The sequence below is a fragment of the Syngnathus acus genome, chromosome 12 (assembly GCF_901709675.1).
Source record: "Syngnathus acus chromosome 12, fSynAcu1.2, whole genome shotgun sequence".
NCBI classification, from domain to species: domain Eukaryota; kingdom Metazoa; phylum Chordata; class Actinopteri; order Syngnathiformes; family Syngnathidae; genus Syngnathus; species Syngnathus acus.
In genome coordinates, this window is record NC_051097.1 from 4,885,213 (window position 1) to 4,904,242 (window position 19,030).

Sequence of the window (19,030 nt, forward strand, 5' to 3'; positions counted from 1 at the left end):
AGATTGAGACGATAATTGTTTCAGTACATAAATATTTATATCATCTTTGGGTTGGTATTATCCCACGAGCTTTTTTGATAACATGACCTTTATACTATACTCGACCGCTAGATGGCAGTGTCCCTTTAGATTTAACCTACAACCTGGTCCAGAGTTGCTTGAAAGTCAACCACAATTAAATATCCCCCTTTTCTCCCGCACCTAAGTTTTCTACTATATAAATATCTTTGTCACTGCTTGCCATGCCAAGCTGCTCTGAATTAATCATGTGATAGGTTTAGTTGCGTCAAGTCATGCAATTGGTTGATGTATTTCCTGCGTGCATGCATGAAACCATAATGACCAAAAGAAGCGTTCGTCAAACTAATCTAATTAACTGTGGGGCCATATAGAAAGGGGTCTGGGTAGAGCTACCCTGTTCGTCTCCTCACTGAGCAAGAACAATCAGGAAGGAAGAGGCATTCTCCTCTTCCTCCTCTTCCTCTCCTTCCTGTATGGAGCACCTGACTTATCAGGAGTGACACGAATGTACAGAAGTGCCAAGGCGCATCCGGCCGGCTTGCTGTCAGGTGTCGTTCCCGCTAACACTCCACCTAGGCCGTGACCTCACAAGCCCCTCAGCCAGCATCTGGCACCTTGCCCGCACTGCATTGTCTTCCCGCTCCACTGGCTGACTCTGCAGTTACATAGGCCTACATTTACAATACATACATGTAAAATTGCATTAAAGTCAACGGGGTGTCAGAAAGGTTCTAAGATTGGTGTCACAAAATACAGTATATGTATCCCCTTCACCTTGGGCGAGAAGGTCAAGCAGCATGTCCAGAGATCCTGCTCCGTTTGCTTTATTCAGAAAGTCCTGACAGGTTAAACAGATCCAGCTTGACGATGCAATTTTAAGGATTCCTGGTCAAGAACAACCTGGGGAAAGCTCTCAATAATATATATATATAATCTTCTGTGCCCTCCCCTCCCCCCTTCAAGATTAAGGGGGTCACCAAGGTCAACTGTTTTGACCCTTCCAGGAGTGCACAAAGACTTTGCAGAAAACTGTGGAAAATGTGTTTAGACTTATGGGAATCACTTTTTGTTTGCTTACTTTTGCTTATCTTATAGTTCAGATTTGAAATTCATCTTTTGTGATGCTGTTCCTGGAATTTTTCAGACACACCTTGTGTTCAAATATTCCACAAGTGGAAAAGTTAAATATTAATTGCAAATTAGAGAGGAAGTCAAGTCAAACAAATATTTACAATGTGTTCCCCCAAACATCCACCACCACAAATTCCCCAAGTGAAGCCCCGTGATGGGGAATTTCCGAGGCATTTAAAAAATTCATGTCCAAGTCAAAAAAAGTGACGTTTGACTGGAGGAGGCCGGGCTGCACGGTTGCTGTGCCGAAAGGAGGTCAAGGTTAAATTTCTGCTGCGGTGCTATAAATAGCCCCTAAAACATAATTCCCCCCCCCACCACCCCAGGTCTCTCCCCTCAATCCCTTTCAACCCAACCCAACAGATCTCACTGTCATCATTTATTCATCGCCACCATGATCCGGACGTTCCGTGCAGCTGAAAAAAGCTCGCGTGTCATTTGCATTGTGGACTGTTGGATTTAGGGAAACAGGCTTGTTTGCTCTTCACACACATGCGTCATTGCCACCACTGATTCTCTATCAGAGTGTGTAACTTGGCAAGGAAGTTACTATGAGTCGCAAAGTTACTAAAGTTGACTCCTCTTCCTCAAACAATCTGCTCCTCCTGTTGTTCCTTTGCCTTTTTTTCCCCATCCCTTCCTCTCTAAAATGTCTTCCATTGCATTTTTATGATATTGCCCCTGATTGTTTTGTACTAAGTGAATAGCTTGGATAGCTCATTTCGTTTTCTCTCTCCAGCAATCTGCAATAAGTTTCACCTGTCCAATGTAAATAATACCTGAACATCAATATTTTTTTTTCATCTATGTTTTTCTAACTTCCTTCCTCTTATTAGTGCTGTCCTATGAACACAATTAAAGTCATCAAGACCCAGAAACGACCAGCAAATCAAAACCTGGCAAAGCATCTCAGGGAGGAAACTCACAATTTTTGTAATGTCAATAAGCTTGTAAGTATTACAAATGAAGTAATTTGTTTTTAATGTTTGTAAGCCTTTGAAAATAGAGCTACTCTTTTGTTGCAGAATGGTAAATGCTTTCTTTGAAACTTCAGAATCTGACAACTGAGTTTTTGGAATCCCTGCCCACTCATCAAGTATGAAATCAAAATGTAAGTAAACTTTTTTACCTTTTTCTGACTAGCCTATGTGACCTCTGTACTCCCGCAACACTGTTACATAACAGTTAGGTATGTTTTAGATGACAACTGCCCCCACACAGTTTCTACCCCTGGTTGTCATGGTAACAAATGCCATACTGCATTTACATTGGACAGAACCACCATCCCAAAAATGAGCAAGTTTAAGAAGTAGGAGTTAATTGTATTTCTTTATCCTTTGTGTATATTGACCAAACAATATCGAGAGGCCTTCTCGTAAGAGAGCGATTTTATATTGTGAAAAATGACATAATTCATCACCTCAGAAGTGCAAAGTTGACACTTCAATCACATCGAGGTTACCTTATTTCATATCCATTGTGGCGTTTTATAGCGAGGATAAAAATGTCTTCGTCCAAATACTTGTGAGTGATAGATCTCGTTCGAGTGTGCAAGTGCACTTACAGTATGTACTCTCTAACATACTATGTTCTAAGGCCTATTTTTGTCATTATGGATTTAACTGAATATTTTTACAGTTAAAAGGAAAAAAATCAAAACAAACTTGTCATTTAGCATACAGTGTAGTTCCCTATTCTAAATTCTCCCCTCTCATTTTTCCATGATTTGTAACCTCTTTTGGCTCTGATGATTCCTGTGGGAGAATAGTTCCCTGGCACAGGCGCCAATTGGGCAATTTTGATTTGATAGGATTCTGAAAAATGACCCATTTATTAGCTTTGATAATTAAAGCTAATGGCTCATCGCAATTTTCCAAAGCTTGGCATGAAAAGAGAATGAGCTTGCGATTTGGATACATGATGCATGATTTATAGTTAAATGGGAGTAAGCGTGGCTAATCGCCGTACTATTTGATGTTTTTATGTTTTTTTTTTTCTCCATGGTAACGTGTCAATACGCTAATATGAGCTTAAACAACGTCGACTGCGTGCAAGTGTGTGCGTGCGTGTCTGTGTGTGGTTGTGTTTTCCTTGCAAAGTGTCGCAGATGTGGCGAGGGCACTCCAGGTGCAACGTGATGACGCACGTCCATGTCGGGAGTCCTTGGCAGTGTCCTTCAAAATGAGGGGAGAAAATGCAAGGCAGGAGGCAAGGTTTGTTTTACAAGGTTTAATGATTCCCGACGTCATTAAAAAAAAAAAAGAAAAAGAAAAAAGATGAGCTGATTGATCAGGCTATATTGATCTGCCACAACCCTTTGACCTCTTGATTGATGGCGGGGCCTATAATGAGGCCTCGCATCAGAAGCTATAGGGTTTGCGAAAGGCTACCCATGGGAATGGTGGCTTACACACACACACACACACGCGCGCACGCACGCGCATACAGTGCAGCTCAATCAACTCGGTGCCATTGTTACATCGGCGTGTCCTCGATAACCCCAATTTGCATAATCGGCTTTTTGCATTGTGTGGCCCAGACACATTAAGGTGCGGCGTAGCATTGTTGACTGTGAATCAGCATGCACCCATTGTTTGCTCATCTGCATTGTTTACTTATGCCGCAGCATGTGTTTTTCAGCCTTAGCCCGCCCGCTAAACGCATTACGCCGCCTCCTCCGCCCCGCATATACATTTCAGCCGCGCATTTCAGTAATGTCAACAACACACGAAATGTTGTTGACACACTGAGCGCTCTCCAAAGTGAATGAGTTGAATTCTTCACGTCGTGTTGTTTTCTTGTTGTTGACCTTATACATGCTGGGCATTCCGCCCATTTTTTTCCCCCCCTCCGAGAATTTAAATGTGGTTAGCAATCCAAGGTCAAGGGTCAACTCAGTGAGTCTCGGTCGGATGTTAAAAGGGCTGCAAGTTTGGGATTGGCTGATCTAAAAGAATAAATTCTGTAATAATTTCTTGCTTAGTGTGGCTCATGGTTTTATCAACATTAGTTCAGTGTAAATATGCTTTTGTCGGGGGACCTGGCTGCATTTAATGAACTGTATTGAGCAAAAAGTCTTTGTTGTATTGGGGAGAAAAAAAAAAAAACTTCAAGGACACTTGAGAGTGCTTTGAATTTGTCGGCATGTTTTCATGTTGGGTTTGGCCGACGGATTGTTGCAAACCTTTCAAATGATGCTGCTTGACCTTGTGATCTGTTCGTAAATATACTTTTCCCAAAGGAAATCATGTAAAGTGGATGAATGCCTTTATTATCAATATTATGACTTTTTTCCTTCTCCTCAAAATGTTAATGTCAATATATAAAAGTTCATTTTGTAACATTGCGATTGTATTTATATTCCTATTTATTACTTTTTCCTTAGAAAATAAGAACCCGGGAACTCTGTTGGGATGTTAGGGGGACGGGGAGTGCAGTTTAGTAAGCTTGGGAATGTGTGTGCTAACTCTGCTGCACTTTATGTTGAATTGTGTGTGTGCTGCTTCAGAAGTCATCAAATGACCTTTTGTTGAGTATTGAGAGAGGGAGAGAAGTTGCTTTGCTTCAAATGTTTGTGAATGGCATTTTTGGGGCTTTGATAGGTCGATACTTTTTCCTTTTAGAAAATGTCTTCCCAATCCGAAGAAATGTCCAAGAGGATGCGAGGATTAAAACATAAGAAAATGGCCTGTTTTTAAAAAAGAGATCATGCGTGAAACGTTGTGCATATTGAAAGGGGTGCGCCTTTAACCAATGAAGTTATTATTTTCATATTCTTCCAATGGGCCGTATCCCATTCACCTTAGCAAACATTTTCCACTCATCTTCAACCAAAGGGATCAGACTACCTCAAGAAGCGTTCCGAGGAATCATCTCATTCCTTACGCCTTCGCTGTTCCAGCCACGCTTGGCAACTGCGTGGCCTCGTGCCCAAAAAAATCCTCGGATGCGTCAGCCCGGTTCATTCGTCCGCGCAAAGCACTCGACTTTGTGTTTTTATGGACGAGCGTCAGTGCAAGTGTATTTCAAGCAGGCCGGCTAACGAGCGCGTTAAACATCTCCATATGGACGTTTCCTAGCGTCTAGACGGAGGGGCAGTGGTGGTGGCGAGCAGCGGTGTGCTGACTGCGCCATACTCGGCGCATATAATTCTTCCCCCGCAAGCAGAGCAATTCAAACAAGGCTCCAGCAGCCTTGGTTGTGGTCGTCGAGCCATAATGGATTAATATTATTTACTACACGCCTCACTCACAACAGCCGCAGCCAAACTCCAGGATGTGGCAGTGACGGCGACTTTTTGAACGCCGGGGCCTTCCTGTTAAGACCAATTCATCACACTTTCTCCCTTTTGACGAACAATTGATCTTCTCAAAAAAACCCATAAAGCCTGGCACCTTAACGCTTTCGTCTATATTACTGCTTAACCGTGCGGCGGTGGCTATAAATTTTGTGAGCTCATTAATTTTTGTAATGAACCAACATAAAGCAAAAGTGTCCAAAAATACTCAGTCAACACATCCACTTGAAAACACCTCTCTTAAAGTGGACTGTGAAGACAAACTCAATGTTTTGGCTTATTTATCACCTTATTAATACATTAAAACTACTTCCAGGATGCTGGTCGAAGTTTTTTATGCCCATCTAAGCTCGTTTTTGCTAGTGCTGAAGCACCCCCAAAATTTTAGAGAGATTTTCTTGACTGTATGTCCTTTTTTAGGCAAAAGAACCCAGGTTCATTCATGAAGCACATTGCAAACCAGAGCTCATTTAAAAACGGGAAATTTGGACAAAATGTCAACCTGCAAACCATGACAATGCTTTCATGGACCCAAATTATTTTGTCGATTGGACCGAGTCTTGTCAGTGCTCCTCATGCATCGGCAAAACTGGCTCAAATGCAACCTCAAGCAAGAGGCCAAGCGGCGTTCAAGACGATGGGATTGGGATGAAAAACGCGGTGGCATCCCACCTCCTCTTATGTGTGTTTGCGTGTGTTTGTGTCGCACCACAGCTGGAAGCTATGACTAATGGATGCCAGAGCACGTGGACGAGGGAAGATCAAGTGGCCAACCGGGGGGGAGTTAGAGATGCTGGGATGAAATATAGAAATTAGAAAAAAAAACAAGTAAAATGTAATAGATCATGATGTGCTGATGGAAAGTCTTATGGGGAGACATCATTCAAGGCTAGAAATCAGAGATGAAATGACTCAACTATACACTGACATCTACACTGAGCTAAGCAGACTAATGCTGAAATGTGACCTTCCAATTATTGCTTCATAATCCTTTAGATCAGCCGTTCCCCAACTTTTTAAGCCGCACCCTCCTTTCAACATCATGACAGAGCTGGCGCACCTCCTCACCCCTTGTTCTTACCCTAAAAAAAAAAAAAAAAAAGGCAACTTTTGATACTGTGCACCCCTTTCAGGATTCCAACAAAATTAATGCTTTCGCTAATTTATGAGACCGTGCACCATCTTTAACATTAGCATTATCTTTGATGCTAACACAACTGTTTTGTGGTCTGCTTTTTCCTCTTTCCCCTGTCCAGCATTCACACCATATAAATACTCCAGTGAGCAGGCTGCCCTTCCATGCTAAGCGCATCTAAAAAAAAAAAATGACAGCTGTCAAAAGCATTAGAAAAGATTAAACCCGATTTATGCGTTTCACGTATACATTTCCCTATAATCTTTGCCGTTGGTTAAAAGTAACAAACAACACCTCAACGCTGGTCGCTTGCGGCCCTCAAGTGGTTCTCTTTTCCGAGCTGGGGGGGGGGTGTTCTGCGTGACAGTTTTCACGAAATGGCTGAAAATTTGAGCCGCTGCTGTTAGTTTGGAGTTGGGATTATACTCTTAAAAGCTTTAATGGGTTATTCTCTAACGCTATTTAGAAAGAGAAGCCCATTTGAGGTTCTGGCAGCGTCATAGAATCCTATCGTGGATATTTTTATGATTGTGCTCGATAGTCACAGATATCCTTACACAGCGTTGACACTCGGACGTAGATGGCGTAAGATCAGCAACAATGTTTGAAAAGGCGACGGCATTTAGGTTTGCACTTTCAAACAGTCACAGATTAAGCTCAGTGCATTAATGGATTATGAGGCTGTGTTTTTTTTCCTATTTATCTGCTGCCTCTTGCTCCACAGTGGCTCGGATGACGCAGTGGGATTATTGCGGGAGTACGCCGCAACCGCTTTTCTCTAAACACAAGTGAGAACAAGCGACCACATCGCCCCGGGAGTTGGACGATGTACACCAACGCGCTCCATCGTAAAGGACCGATTCTAATTTTGGTCATCGTTCTAACGACTGATGGCGCAAAGTGGGTTCACTATGCTTTGCGGGAAGCAGAATGCAGCTTCTCGGGGGTCTGGCCTATGCAAAGGCTCTTAATTCAAAGCTTATGGAAACACATTGCAAGTGGGGTCTGGCAGCTTCTTGGCCTTAGGCCTCTTAGGTGTCTGTCGGTTCAAACTGGATGTTGTTATTTCTGGAGCGTCAAATCTCAAAATAACCGGATGATCTTGCATAATAAGGAGAGATGGTGTAGCCTAACTAAGGCCCTGGGTTCGAATGGGGCGGGGCTGCAAGACAGACTATTGTAAATTGCGTAACAAGATGCTGAATCCCCACTTAATACACAACAGACATTAGTCTCAAACTTTTGCATTTCTACTACTTGGGCGAGAAAATACGTATGGGATACCCCTCACCCCAACCCAAAAAAAGTGCAGCTGAATCTGTAAAACATTTCGCCCCTATTTTAAAACATGTGTCCCTTTCTTTTAAGGTCACACACCTTTTCAATATACCAACATGTCACTCCCCCCCCAACAACCCCCCCACACACCCCATACAAGAGACACAAAAGGAAATATGTGGGCTGAAGTCGCAACAACACAAGAAGAAAGAAAGCAAATATTAAATGTTTGTTCCCGCTTTCCTTTTATGATCGGTGGCAACACACATTTACAACAAACAGCAACCGACGAGCACAAGGCACATTCCACTTGACGGTCTCTATGGAAAAAGACACCACAGTTAAGGTTTCTAAGGACAGAGTCTACATGTAAAGTCAATGGAAAGACACTTAACTTAAAGCTTGTGGAAATATGATGTGTAAAGTCAATGGAAATAAACTAAAAGTAAATACAAAGTTTATGGAAAAGAACGTCACGCAGTCTGCGGAAAGACATCACATTGAAAGTCGACACAAAGTTACTACTTGGGATTACTGTATATGAAATACATATTAAATTAAAGCCATGCATGTAAATTCATTAAAAGTCAAATTACTTGAATGTGAACATACCAAAGTACGGAAAGAAACGCAATTCAGTCTGTTTTTATTAACTTTTCACAGTTATGTTAAAAAAATTAGCGAGGTCCATCTGTGACATCATCATTTAAGGCACCAACCTTGCTTCTTTGTACACTTGTATGACTGTTAAGAATGTTGAAAGATTGCCTTTCAAAATTTGCTTGTGCAGATTGGTGATTGTGACTGTTTGGTCCTGGAGCACATTATTGGGGAATGTTTCCGAAAGCAATTAATTGATGTGTCATAATTATGGATTTTACTGAGCATGCATGGCAAGCTAGTTCCGGTTATAGCCACTAGGGGGATACAGCACACACTAAACGTCATCATATCTCAGCATGCCGTGGACAGTGCGAGCCCTACCTGTGTGCGTGCACGCGCCTGTGTGCGCGTGTGACTTCCCACTTTGAAGGAGAGGGGATGGGTCGATGGGGGAATAAGACCACATACACACGGGCACGCACGCGCGCGCACACACAGACACACAAAGCCGAAACATTTGAAACACGAGTTGTTCTTTTCGAATACACGCACACAGACAACACACTTGGGGAGAAACCGGCTCCGCAAGCGAGGAGCGACTGGTGCGCACAAGTGTGACCGCTTTAGGCGCGCGTGAGGACGGCGATGCTGTGGCTCTGCAGCCCCTCTCCCTGTCCGCTTCAACTTCTTTGACTTTTTTTTATTTATTTTTTTAAACACAGCATCCTAAAGGAAGTTGGGACCTTTTTCCTTTTGTTTGTGAAGATTTCTTTGAGTAAATATGAGCGGTCGTCTCGCTGTCACTTTCCCACGCCTTTTAATTGGTGAAACGTCTTATTCATTTTTAAGGGTGGGATAAATAATTCCAAAAAAGAAAGGAAAGAGGAAAAAAAGGTGTGACAGTAGCTTGGCGGACAACTGTGGATCTCTGCGAGTAACTCCTACCGTCCAAGAGGGGGGGTGAGGGGGGTGAGATGAGGAGGGGGGGCCATCGGCCGTACCCCCCTCTCCTTGATTGATTAGTTATTAGTCATCCCTTTGGCTAAATGGGACCCATTGAAAAGGCACCGTGGAACACATACATGAATCAAATATTCCTCGTGTCCCCTCAATGTCTCACAGTAGTTTTGCTTAAGAAGAGAGGGGGTCGTGGCTTAGCATTATAAAGAGAAGGGGAAAACAGCAAAGCTTTATGAGGTTTATTTAGACACTTTCAACCGCAAAAAAAGAAGAGGATTCCAAACAGAGGAGGAATTGTGGACTATATTTTTCTATTCGGGATTTTTATGTCACATTTGTTGGCATTTTTCATTGTGAAAAAATGAAACTTTGGACGTCTCCCTGGGTGTCCTGTCTGGTGATTCTCATCCTGTGTTTTGGATCAGAGTGCGGAACTGTGGAGCGGCGGAAAGGCAGATCCAAGAGGGACTTGGTGCGCATGAGGGAGGCAAGAGCCATCGTCCCGGGGGCTTGCGCCACGCGTCTGCCCCGGGGCAAGCGCTCCCTGGCCGGCTTGGAGCGCCAGGGGCTCCGCCAGCGTCGACGCCCCTCCTCGCAGCCGGAGGTGAGCTCCCCTGAGCGGGGCAAGGCTGTCTATTTCACCGGCAGGGGCGACCAGCTCCGGCTGAAGCCCGGCGTGGAGATCCCCAGAGGAAGCTTCACACTTGAGATGTGGATCAAGCCGGAGGGAGGTCAGCGATCACCCACTGTTATAGCAGGTAGGAACCCACTGCGTATTTATTTTTATTTGCTATTTTAGGTGTAGTTTAGATCACTTAATCCGCACCGCACAATAATGTCAGCGCGTGCATGTTCTAACTTTGCATCATTTGAGGACAGAGCAACGCACTTGCATGCAGCTTGGATGGAGCAGATTTAGCGTGTCAGCTGGTGTCGACGCGCGTTCAGACGTATTCCTCCAAAAGCCCACTTGGCTATTTTAAAACTATGATGTAATGGTCAAAAAGTTTGGCGGCGCGAGCACGTCACGAGAAGTTGCCGGGCACGCATTTTTAGGACGTTATTTCAAATGATTGGATGCTTTTTGCGCACTTTTACGCACCGGTCATACTGATCTCCCACCACGCAATATAAAAGCTGTTAATTAGATTAAGTAGATGATAAGGTCATGATGTGGAGACGGGATTTCAGGAGCTCGAGTGGGGTTGTCCATTCGGGTTTGCAGCCGTGCGTACAAAGCGGCACCAAAAGTCGAAACGTTCAACCAATTTACAGTGCACGACAACCCGCGCTACCTTGGTTCGCCAATAGGGAGCGTCGTGCCACACGTTACCTGCTGCTGCCTTTGCGTTGTTGTGCAGATGGCTGCTTGGCTGCCTTTGAACCGAACCGAACTGAACTGAACTGGAATGAACCCGGTACCTCCTCGCGCGTAAGCATGCAGCACGTTTTTGGTGGGACTTTCACTCAACCATCTGAGCAAATTTACTTATTTCTATCTGTGTCTGACTTCACACCCAAATAATCACAGTAGTGTGTGTGTGTTGTTTGCAGAGTACACTTTTTAGAGCTGCCAGTTGGCAGGGGATGCTCTGCAAAAAAAAAAAAAAAAAAAGCATTGTAAGAGTTTGTGGTGATAATAATAATAATGATAATAATAAGTACACATAAACCCTGGGAGGCAGTGCATCATACACATTAACACCTTTAAAGATGCACTAAATGAAATTAGAACATGATTCTAACATAAATATTGACCCCCCTCGCCATATCTCACTACTTTGTCGCCTTCTGCCATGCTGGGGGTGGGGAGGAAAACTGCCATCCCTAAAAAGAGCAAATAAGATGATCAAACATTCCCAATAAAGCCTAATCTTTTAAATCTAAATTCAGGCCTCTGCAAATGCCCCATCCCCTTGTTTTGATCCATGCGGCTTGTTTGCTGCAGCTGTTTTCTAGACTGACTTGTTTTGACCATTTCAGTTTTCTCCTTTCCTGTGTCCCCAGTGCCGCCCCTCCTCCCCTCGCTCTCTTCTAAAGTTTCTCATTTTTGACCCGTTTACTTGTGTTGTTAGTTTTCATTTGGAAAGTTGGGGGAAGCCGCACGGGACATCCGACAGTCTAAGGGGAAAAATCACGTCAGTGTGCAGGGACAAGTGGCAGGATGCTCTTTATGTATGAATTAATCAATTACGGGCTGGACTAACATTTAAAATAATAATTATTCATTTTTTTATGTCCATACATAGTGAACCCATGCTTTTCAGATGGGCATAAGAGCCATGTTCTGACATTCCCCAGGATGTACACTGTGTAACTGTAACGATTCCAAAACATAATTTCAAGATCATACTATTTACAACAAATAGCGTACTATCGATTTGATTAAACCCCCCAAAAATGTGCATATAGTACATGCTGTGCCACAAAGACTCTCCCCCATTATTGGTGAGCATTCGCCAAGTTTGACGTCCTGTCAAAAGCATATTGATAGCCAGAGGCTGAGCTGCACTGTGGTTGTTTACTGAGTTGCACCTGGCAATTAGACCTCTTGTCCCTTCCCTAATATGTTCCCTGGAGTAACTAATACCAAAAAGGTGACATTATTTGGTGTGCATGGAGGGCTCTTTAAGAGGGGTAGCCTATGTTCCTTTCTGACCAGAGAGCTGGCAAGGTTGTCTGTTTGGTCGGCCAATACTGTCAATAGGCATCCGTTAACACTCAGCAGATCAAATCTCTGGGTACGTCTTGTGCTCTTCTTAAGCTTAGTGCTGCTGTGACTGTTACATGTGGTCAGAATTGATCCCAGCTTTAAAGAAAAAAATATTCTGTTACACACACAGACACACAGACAGACACACACGCACACATACACACGATCAGAACATCAAGTTCTGCAACCAAATGTTATGCAAACTTTGTTGTGGCCTTTTAGCCCCGTATCCGGGTCATTTTGCGTTGTACCGCATCAAGGGAAGAAGAAAATAAATGGCAAGGCAAACCAGGGTTCTCTCCAGGGAGAATTCCATGCAGACGTCGGCTGATATTTACTGAGATAACAGATGTACTGTAATCCGGTGCTTCAATTCCTTGAGTTGTATTCATGTCTGGTACAAACCAGATGAAGGCAATCATTTGTACTTCACCACAAAAACTGTTATACTGGGAAGGAAAAGACTTCATATGTCCATTTGAGATTTTCAAGTGGTTGTCGTACAGATGCCAGCACGGTGGCCTACTTGTTAGCATCTTGCATTTATTTGGGTTTTCTTCAGGGTATCCTCTCACATTCTTGCACATAAGGTACAGTGAAAACTGTAATCGATTCTGCGAGTGAGGATGATTGTGCATCAGAAAAGTTCGCATCTGACACTTCCTGGCCGAGAAGAATGTCATTGTGCAGGATCAACATATCTGTTCACCGGACATAGCACATATCACGACATAGCGTTTGACAACATCCATCGAGATAGTCTCTGGAAAATCATGAGAAACTATGGAATCCCCTCCCACACAATCAACTTCATCCAACAGTTCTGGAACGGCTTTTCTTGCACAGTGGGAACAAGCACTACCAGCTTTATTGTAGGATCTGGAGTCCGCCAAGGATGTGTGATGTCAGCACTACTCTACAATCTGCCGACAGACTGGGTCATGAGGAGAACCACTGAGGAAAAGGCAAGGGGGATAAGATGGACCCTCCATTCCACCAGTGAAAACCTCGACTTTGCGGATGACCTAGCCCTTCTATCATACGCACACTTGCAAGAAAAGACTGATAGACTTCAACACTATGGCAAGAAGGTTGGACTGAGCATAAACATCAATAAAACTAAAGTCATGCCCATCAATGCCAATACACCAACACATAGAACAATACAAAAGCAGGTCCTGGAGAATACAGACAACTTCACATACCTCGGGAGGATTATTCACCATGATGGTGGAGCAAGTGACGATACACAAAACCGGGTCAACAAAGCATATATACAACCTTCATAAGGCTTAAGAAAAAAAATGGACACGCGGTATAGAAAATGGGTAGATGTACATCAGACATACAATTGTTCAATATAGTTTTTTTTAGAACATCTCCATCGGCCTATTTCTGCTCATGTCAATAATTGTCATCAACTAGCTGAAGGAAGAACAAACGGGTTGATTTATAAAAGGAGTTGAGTGTAACAACGGTGATTATTATCTTAAACTCTTATACGTTTCATCCTCAAGTGAATATGAGCGCCGCCAGTTACCTTAATGGGATGTCAATGTCACAATAAAAAGTTACGGTGCAAAAAAAGCTGTCAGGGTCCAATAACCCGAAACGCTTTTAACTGAATCTTTTTGGCAGACTCGCAAGTGCAAAGACTCCAAAAGTAGTCTTGAATATTTAAGCCTGACAGCCTAGTTAAATGTTTAAAGTCTCAATATGTGATGTCATGACATTTTTATCATCAATATGATTTCATTTTTCATGTTTTAGATTAAATATCAGCTGCATTTTCCATCATTCTTCAGGGCTTTAGGACAAAAAGTTATTTCACCTCTCGTAGGGTGACAAAGTCAACACATTCTTCATTGTTTGTCAAAGCCGACGTGTTTCTTTGTAGCGCATGTGTGTGCGTGTGTTAGTGGTGCTTTACTTTTTCGAGCCTTTTGTTTCCTGTGGGTGTTTTTCTTGGACTGAGACAAATTCAAGGCGGCCTTTGGAACGACTGCAAATCCCTTAATGTGTGTGGACACAAATGGATAATATATCAAATGTAATGTACAGTGGTTGTGCTTGAAGTACAATCAAAACGTTTGAAGCTCGACCAGAAATTCTCGGTACAAAATTTAAAGAATCATAGACCACCTCACTAGACCTTTTGCAAACAAATGTCTTTCTATGACTGGTGTGGTACATTTGAGTAGAAGAATGTCTACGTAGGCTGCTAATATTAGCTTCTCATTCTAGGGCTCTCAGCTTGTATTGCACAAAGAACTTAATTTGATTTTTTTTTATAGCTAGTGCTGTTTGATAAGAATGAGCACTGAGAAAGGTAGAAAGCTTCATTGGACTCTCAGCCATGCTGGTCCATCAGTGGAGTCCATCAATTTATGCTGTTTGACAAGAAGGAGCACTGAATGAATGTGCGGACTGCTAATGTTACCTTCATTTGCAATATAGTAATTTCCGGACTATAAGCGACTACGTTATGCACAAGCTTTGAACCCTGCTGCTTTTAGTCTGGTGTGTCTTATCTACAGATTTCTCATGATTTTTCTGATATTGTCAAAGGATTTGTTTTGGTAATACAGGTAATAAAAATGAGAATATTGCATTTAAAACACCTGCGGCTTATAGTCCAGTGCAGTTAATATCTATGAACAAAACAGGATTTTCCCCTAATTTTAGCTAGTGCGGCTTATAGTCCGGGAATTACGGTTTTTATAATAGGTTTTTCTCATCTGAAATTGCACAACTTTCAGCACAAAGCACTATTATGTGGATTTTATGTAATCACTTCATACTAGTCCATCTGTTTCTGCTGTTTGACAGGAAGCACTATGTAGACAGCAGTTTCATAGAACTATTTGCCGGAGCCAGTAAATGTGAGAAAATAACTTTTTAGGGGGTCGTTTAGTGGTCATATATATATATACGTATATATATATATAAATATACAGTCTTTATATACAGTATATATTCACACACACCTGTATATTGAGTCTACAAAGCAGGCAAGTCCCGAAATCAGGCTCTGGAAAAGTGTAGTGTGTTAGATTAATTGAGCATGGCAGAATTATGACAGCTGTTTACACGAGGAGCCCTGCGAGCATTGGAGCACACCTTTTAGCCTTGAGTGCACTAGCTGACAGATGGAGGGCTCTTTCCTTCCAAATGAGGTGAAAGGCGGCGGACGTCATCCACCTAAGACCTGACCTTGACGCTGAACCCGGGCCGTCGCTCTTCTTTTGAACATAAGTCCGTTGAATTAGCAAGTTAATGAATGCATCCTGAGGCAGCTGGCTGTCTAATGAGAACCAGATAAAAGTTAGCACTCACCATTAGCCAGATTGATCGATTGCGGAACCAAGATATGGGACAAGCGAATTTGGATAAATTATTATTGCGATTAATATTAACCTTCAAATATTGATGGCAACAATTACGACAATAAGTTAGAGTGCCTCTAGAGTGTGATAGACTCCAGCACGCCTTGGACCATTGTGAGGATAAGTGGTTTGAAACATGAAGGAATGAATAGGAAATCATATTAAGGTAACTAGTTGTAAATATTTTCTTTCATATCCATCATGCATAACCTGGCAATACATGCACAACCACCAAAAGGCATGATTCTGTGAAGACTGGGGTGGCCCTAATATATGGCTCATGGAGGTTTTCCTGACGTGTGAATTCCATAGAGATCATTTGAAAATATGTCACACTTTAAATATGAAATTAACTATTGGATCCAGAATCCAGTAGTTTTAACAGGTTTCCAAACAGCCTATCAGGTTGACAGGCTGATTGGGCTACCGATGAGTACTTGTGAATGTAGCCGCTAACAGAAAAAAACTTTGTAGCTGTTGCTGTGCATTCTGGGAATAGTAGTTTCTTACAAATTCAGTATAAGATGACTGTTATCAGTTGACAATTTTTGTAAATCTTATTAATCACTACAGCTATCACTATTCCTCAGCTCCAGGGGGGCTTAAGACCCTTTATAGTGTCCAAAGGAATTCTAAAAAAAAGACAAATCGGAGGAAAGTATTCTACTTTCAGCTGTCAAGTCAAAATCCTCTGTGATGAACCATGTCGGACATGCCAAGGCCTCTTTGAATCTTTGCAAAACGTCCCTGCAGCAACCTGGGCCAGAAACTCGCATTCGCTGTGAACCCTCGTGGACCCGAACGTGTGCGCCAGTCTCATACGTACCTCAACAAGCATTAAACAAACAAACAGTTAGCATTCAGAGATCCCCTAAGAAGTGAAAACACATTACCATGCTGGAGCTGACACACATGGTCCAAGTGAAACAGGAAAAAGGTGTTTTGGTGCCTCTACAAAAACAAGGCCTCAGCAGAGAACTGTGCCTTTTCTGGCTACTTAGCTGGCAAGGGACATTTACACTAACAACTTTAAATGCACTCAGTGTTCGCGAAAAGCCTATACAGAGAGATTTCCATGGAGTTTCCCCTTAGACAAACATGCACTTCAACCCAATTTCCAGGACAACACACCCTCAGATATATGGAAGAAAAATAAAGCATATTTATGTATCTGCGCTCCGATCTTGACAGCTGGAAATCACAATTACCAGAGTCTAACATATTTTAGATTTTTTAGTCATGTATAGGATTGAGTTGAGTTTTATCAAGCTCATTGGCGGGAGTAATGTTGTATTGCTGTATCTAATGTTATGCTGGGTGATCACGTGTTGACTGCGGATAGCGTTGCGTGACGGATAAGACAAGACCACAATATCTGACCAAATCCACAGCTTTATTTGGACAAATGCCCCCTCCCAAATCTGCATGGAATCTCTGCCATGCTTCACGTTTGCCTGCAGAGACATATTTGTACCACGCTTTCTCCCTCTGGCTAACAGACTCTATTGTGTTGCGGCCAACTATCTGAAGCTTGAACATGTCAGTCCAGAGCAGCTGCTGTTAGTTTTCTCCACCTGAGTTTCTGTCTTTTAACTCTGGGGATTCACTTGACTCCCACATAAGACCTTTTGGAGTCTTCTGTAAAAGCGGCCTCAGATAACTGGAGATAAAAGTCAACATTTTTCACGGAAAGGGACAGAGGTACCTCTTTGTAATATTTGAGTATGAACACTGATGGTGCAAAAATAATTCTCTGACTCGGATTTCTGTGCAGACAGCATCAGTTCAATTCCCACTCAGTGACTGTGTGAATGTGAATGCGAAAGGTTGAGCTCTCTATGTAAACGTATTTATACCTCACATTATTGAATAGAAAACTGCCCTCCCTGTTGCACTTGTGACAGACTAAGCAAATGCACATAATAACGAGCTTTTCTTGTGTTGTCTTCCCAGGCCTTTACGACAAATGTTTCTACGCCTCCAGCGACCGAGGCTGGTTGCTTGGCATCCAGTCGGTCAGTGAACATGGCAACCGAGACCCTCGCTTCTTCTTCTCCCTTAAGACAGATCGAGCTCACAAGGCCACCGTCATCCACTCCAATGCACGCTACGTACCAAACCAATGGGCGCATCTCGCTGTCACCTACGATGGCGTCTACATGAAGCTCTTTGTCAACGGCGCCCAAGTTGGCGTGAGTCGCGAGCAATCGGGTGACGTCTTCAGTCACCTGACCAAAAAGTGCAAAGTACTGATGATCGGGGGAAACGCACTGAATCATAACTACAGAGGGGCGGTGGAGAGGGTGGCCCTGTGGAGGCATGCTCGGGGGCAGAGGCAGATTATCAGGGATATGCAGGGCAATGAGGATCTGCAAGATCTACCTCAACTGGTCATACGTGAAACTTTTGAGCATCCAGGCAGGAAGTGGCTGACTGTAAAAGACGGTAGCTTTCCTCAGCCAGAGCTGAGGGGAAGTGGACGGATGGGTTTTCATGGCGGTGGAGGAAATGCTGAAGGATTATTAGACACGACGCTAGAGCCCCCAGCTTGTGGCCAAACGATTTGTGACAACGTAGAGGTCATCAAAAATTACAACCAGCTTTCCAGCTTCCGACGCCCCAAGAAAGTACGTTATCGCGTGATAAATATCTGGGACGATACGCGGACCAAGCCAACCGTGTCAGACCACCAAATCAGCTTGCAGCACCAGCGTCTTAATGACGCTTTCAGTCCCTACAACATCACCTGGGAGCTCAGCATTCATAACATAACCAACTCGTCCCTTCGGAACAGATTGATCCTCGCTAACTGCGACATCAACAAAGTGGGTGACACCATTTGCGACCCAGAATGCAACCATCCACTCACCGGTTTCGACGGAGGAGACTGCGTGTCGGGCCACCGGAGTCGCTGCCCTAAGAGCAAGCAAGGAAACGGCGTGTGTGACCCGGAATGTAACTGGGAAAATTTCGACTACGACCGCGGTGACTGTTGCAACCCTGATGTAACGGATGTGACCAAGACCTGTTTCGACTGCTCCTATCCACACAGGTAAGCCCACCACCAATCTTTTTAGTAGTTTTTCAAGTATATCACCGCAACATTACTTGGTTAATTTCCTTCAAGTCTCGATGAGATAATTTCAGCAGACCAAATCCACACCTCTCATTCCTCGATTGATCAAAAGATAAATCTGTCAGTGTGCTCGCCCTGCAAGATGGGCTTGGAAGTGTAGTCCTGCTTCCTGACCATTTGGTTTGCGGCTGAGTTGTAACTCAACTCCCAGCCTGTGTGGCCTGGGAAATCCTCCGGGAGTTGCTAGTCCAATCTTACCTCGGCCTGGTTCAATCAGCGTTCCACACACAAGCGGGACAAAACAAATGCTACATGATGACTCTTCTGGTAGCAAATACGCAAGCCAGACGGATCATTTTGTGCATGTGTGTGTGTGTGTATTTTTCAACAACTCTCCCCCACCTTTTTCTACTTTGTTTCCTGTAGCCAG

General features: G+C 43.3%; 1 protein-coding gene across 2 annotated transcripts in view; it reads left to right on the plus strand.

Moving 5' to 3' along the window:
* The first annotated feature begins 8,629 nt into the window (after nucleotides 1–8,629).
* Nucleotides 8,630–19,030, plus strand: part of pappaa (pregnancy-associated plasma protein A, pappalysin 1a) — a 71,666-nt gene continuing 61,265 nt past the window's right edge. Inside the window, exons 1-2 of one of the 2 annotated variants that reach the window (XM_037265534.1) lie at nucleotides 8,630–10,183; nucleotides 17,478–18,576. In XM_037265534.1, coding sequence (XP_037121429.1) covers nucleotides 9,787–10,183; nucleotides 17,478–18,576 — 1,496 coding nt within the window. In that variant the 5' untranslated portion in view covers nucleotides 8,630–9,786. The remainder of the gene's footprint in view (nucleotides 10,184–17,477; nucleotides 18,577–19,030) is intronic. The other variant, XM_037265533.1, reaches the window with a different exon arrangement.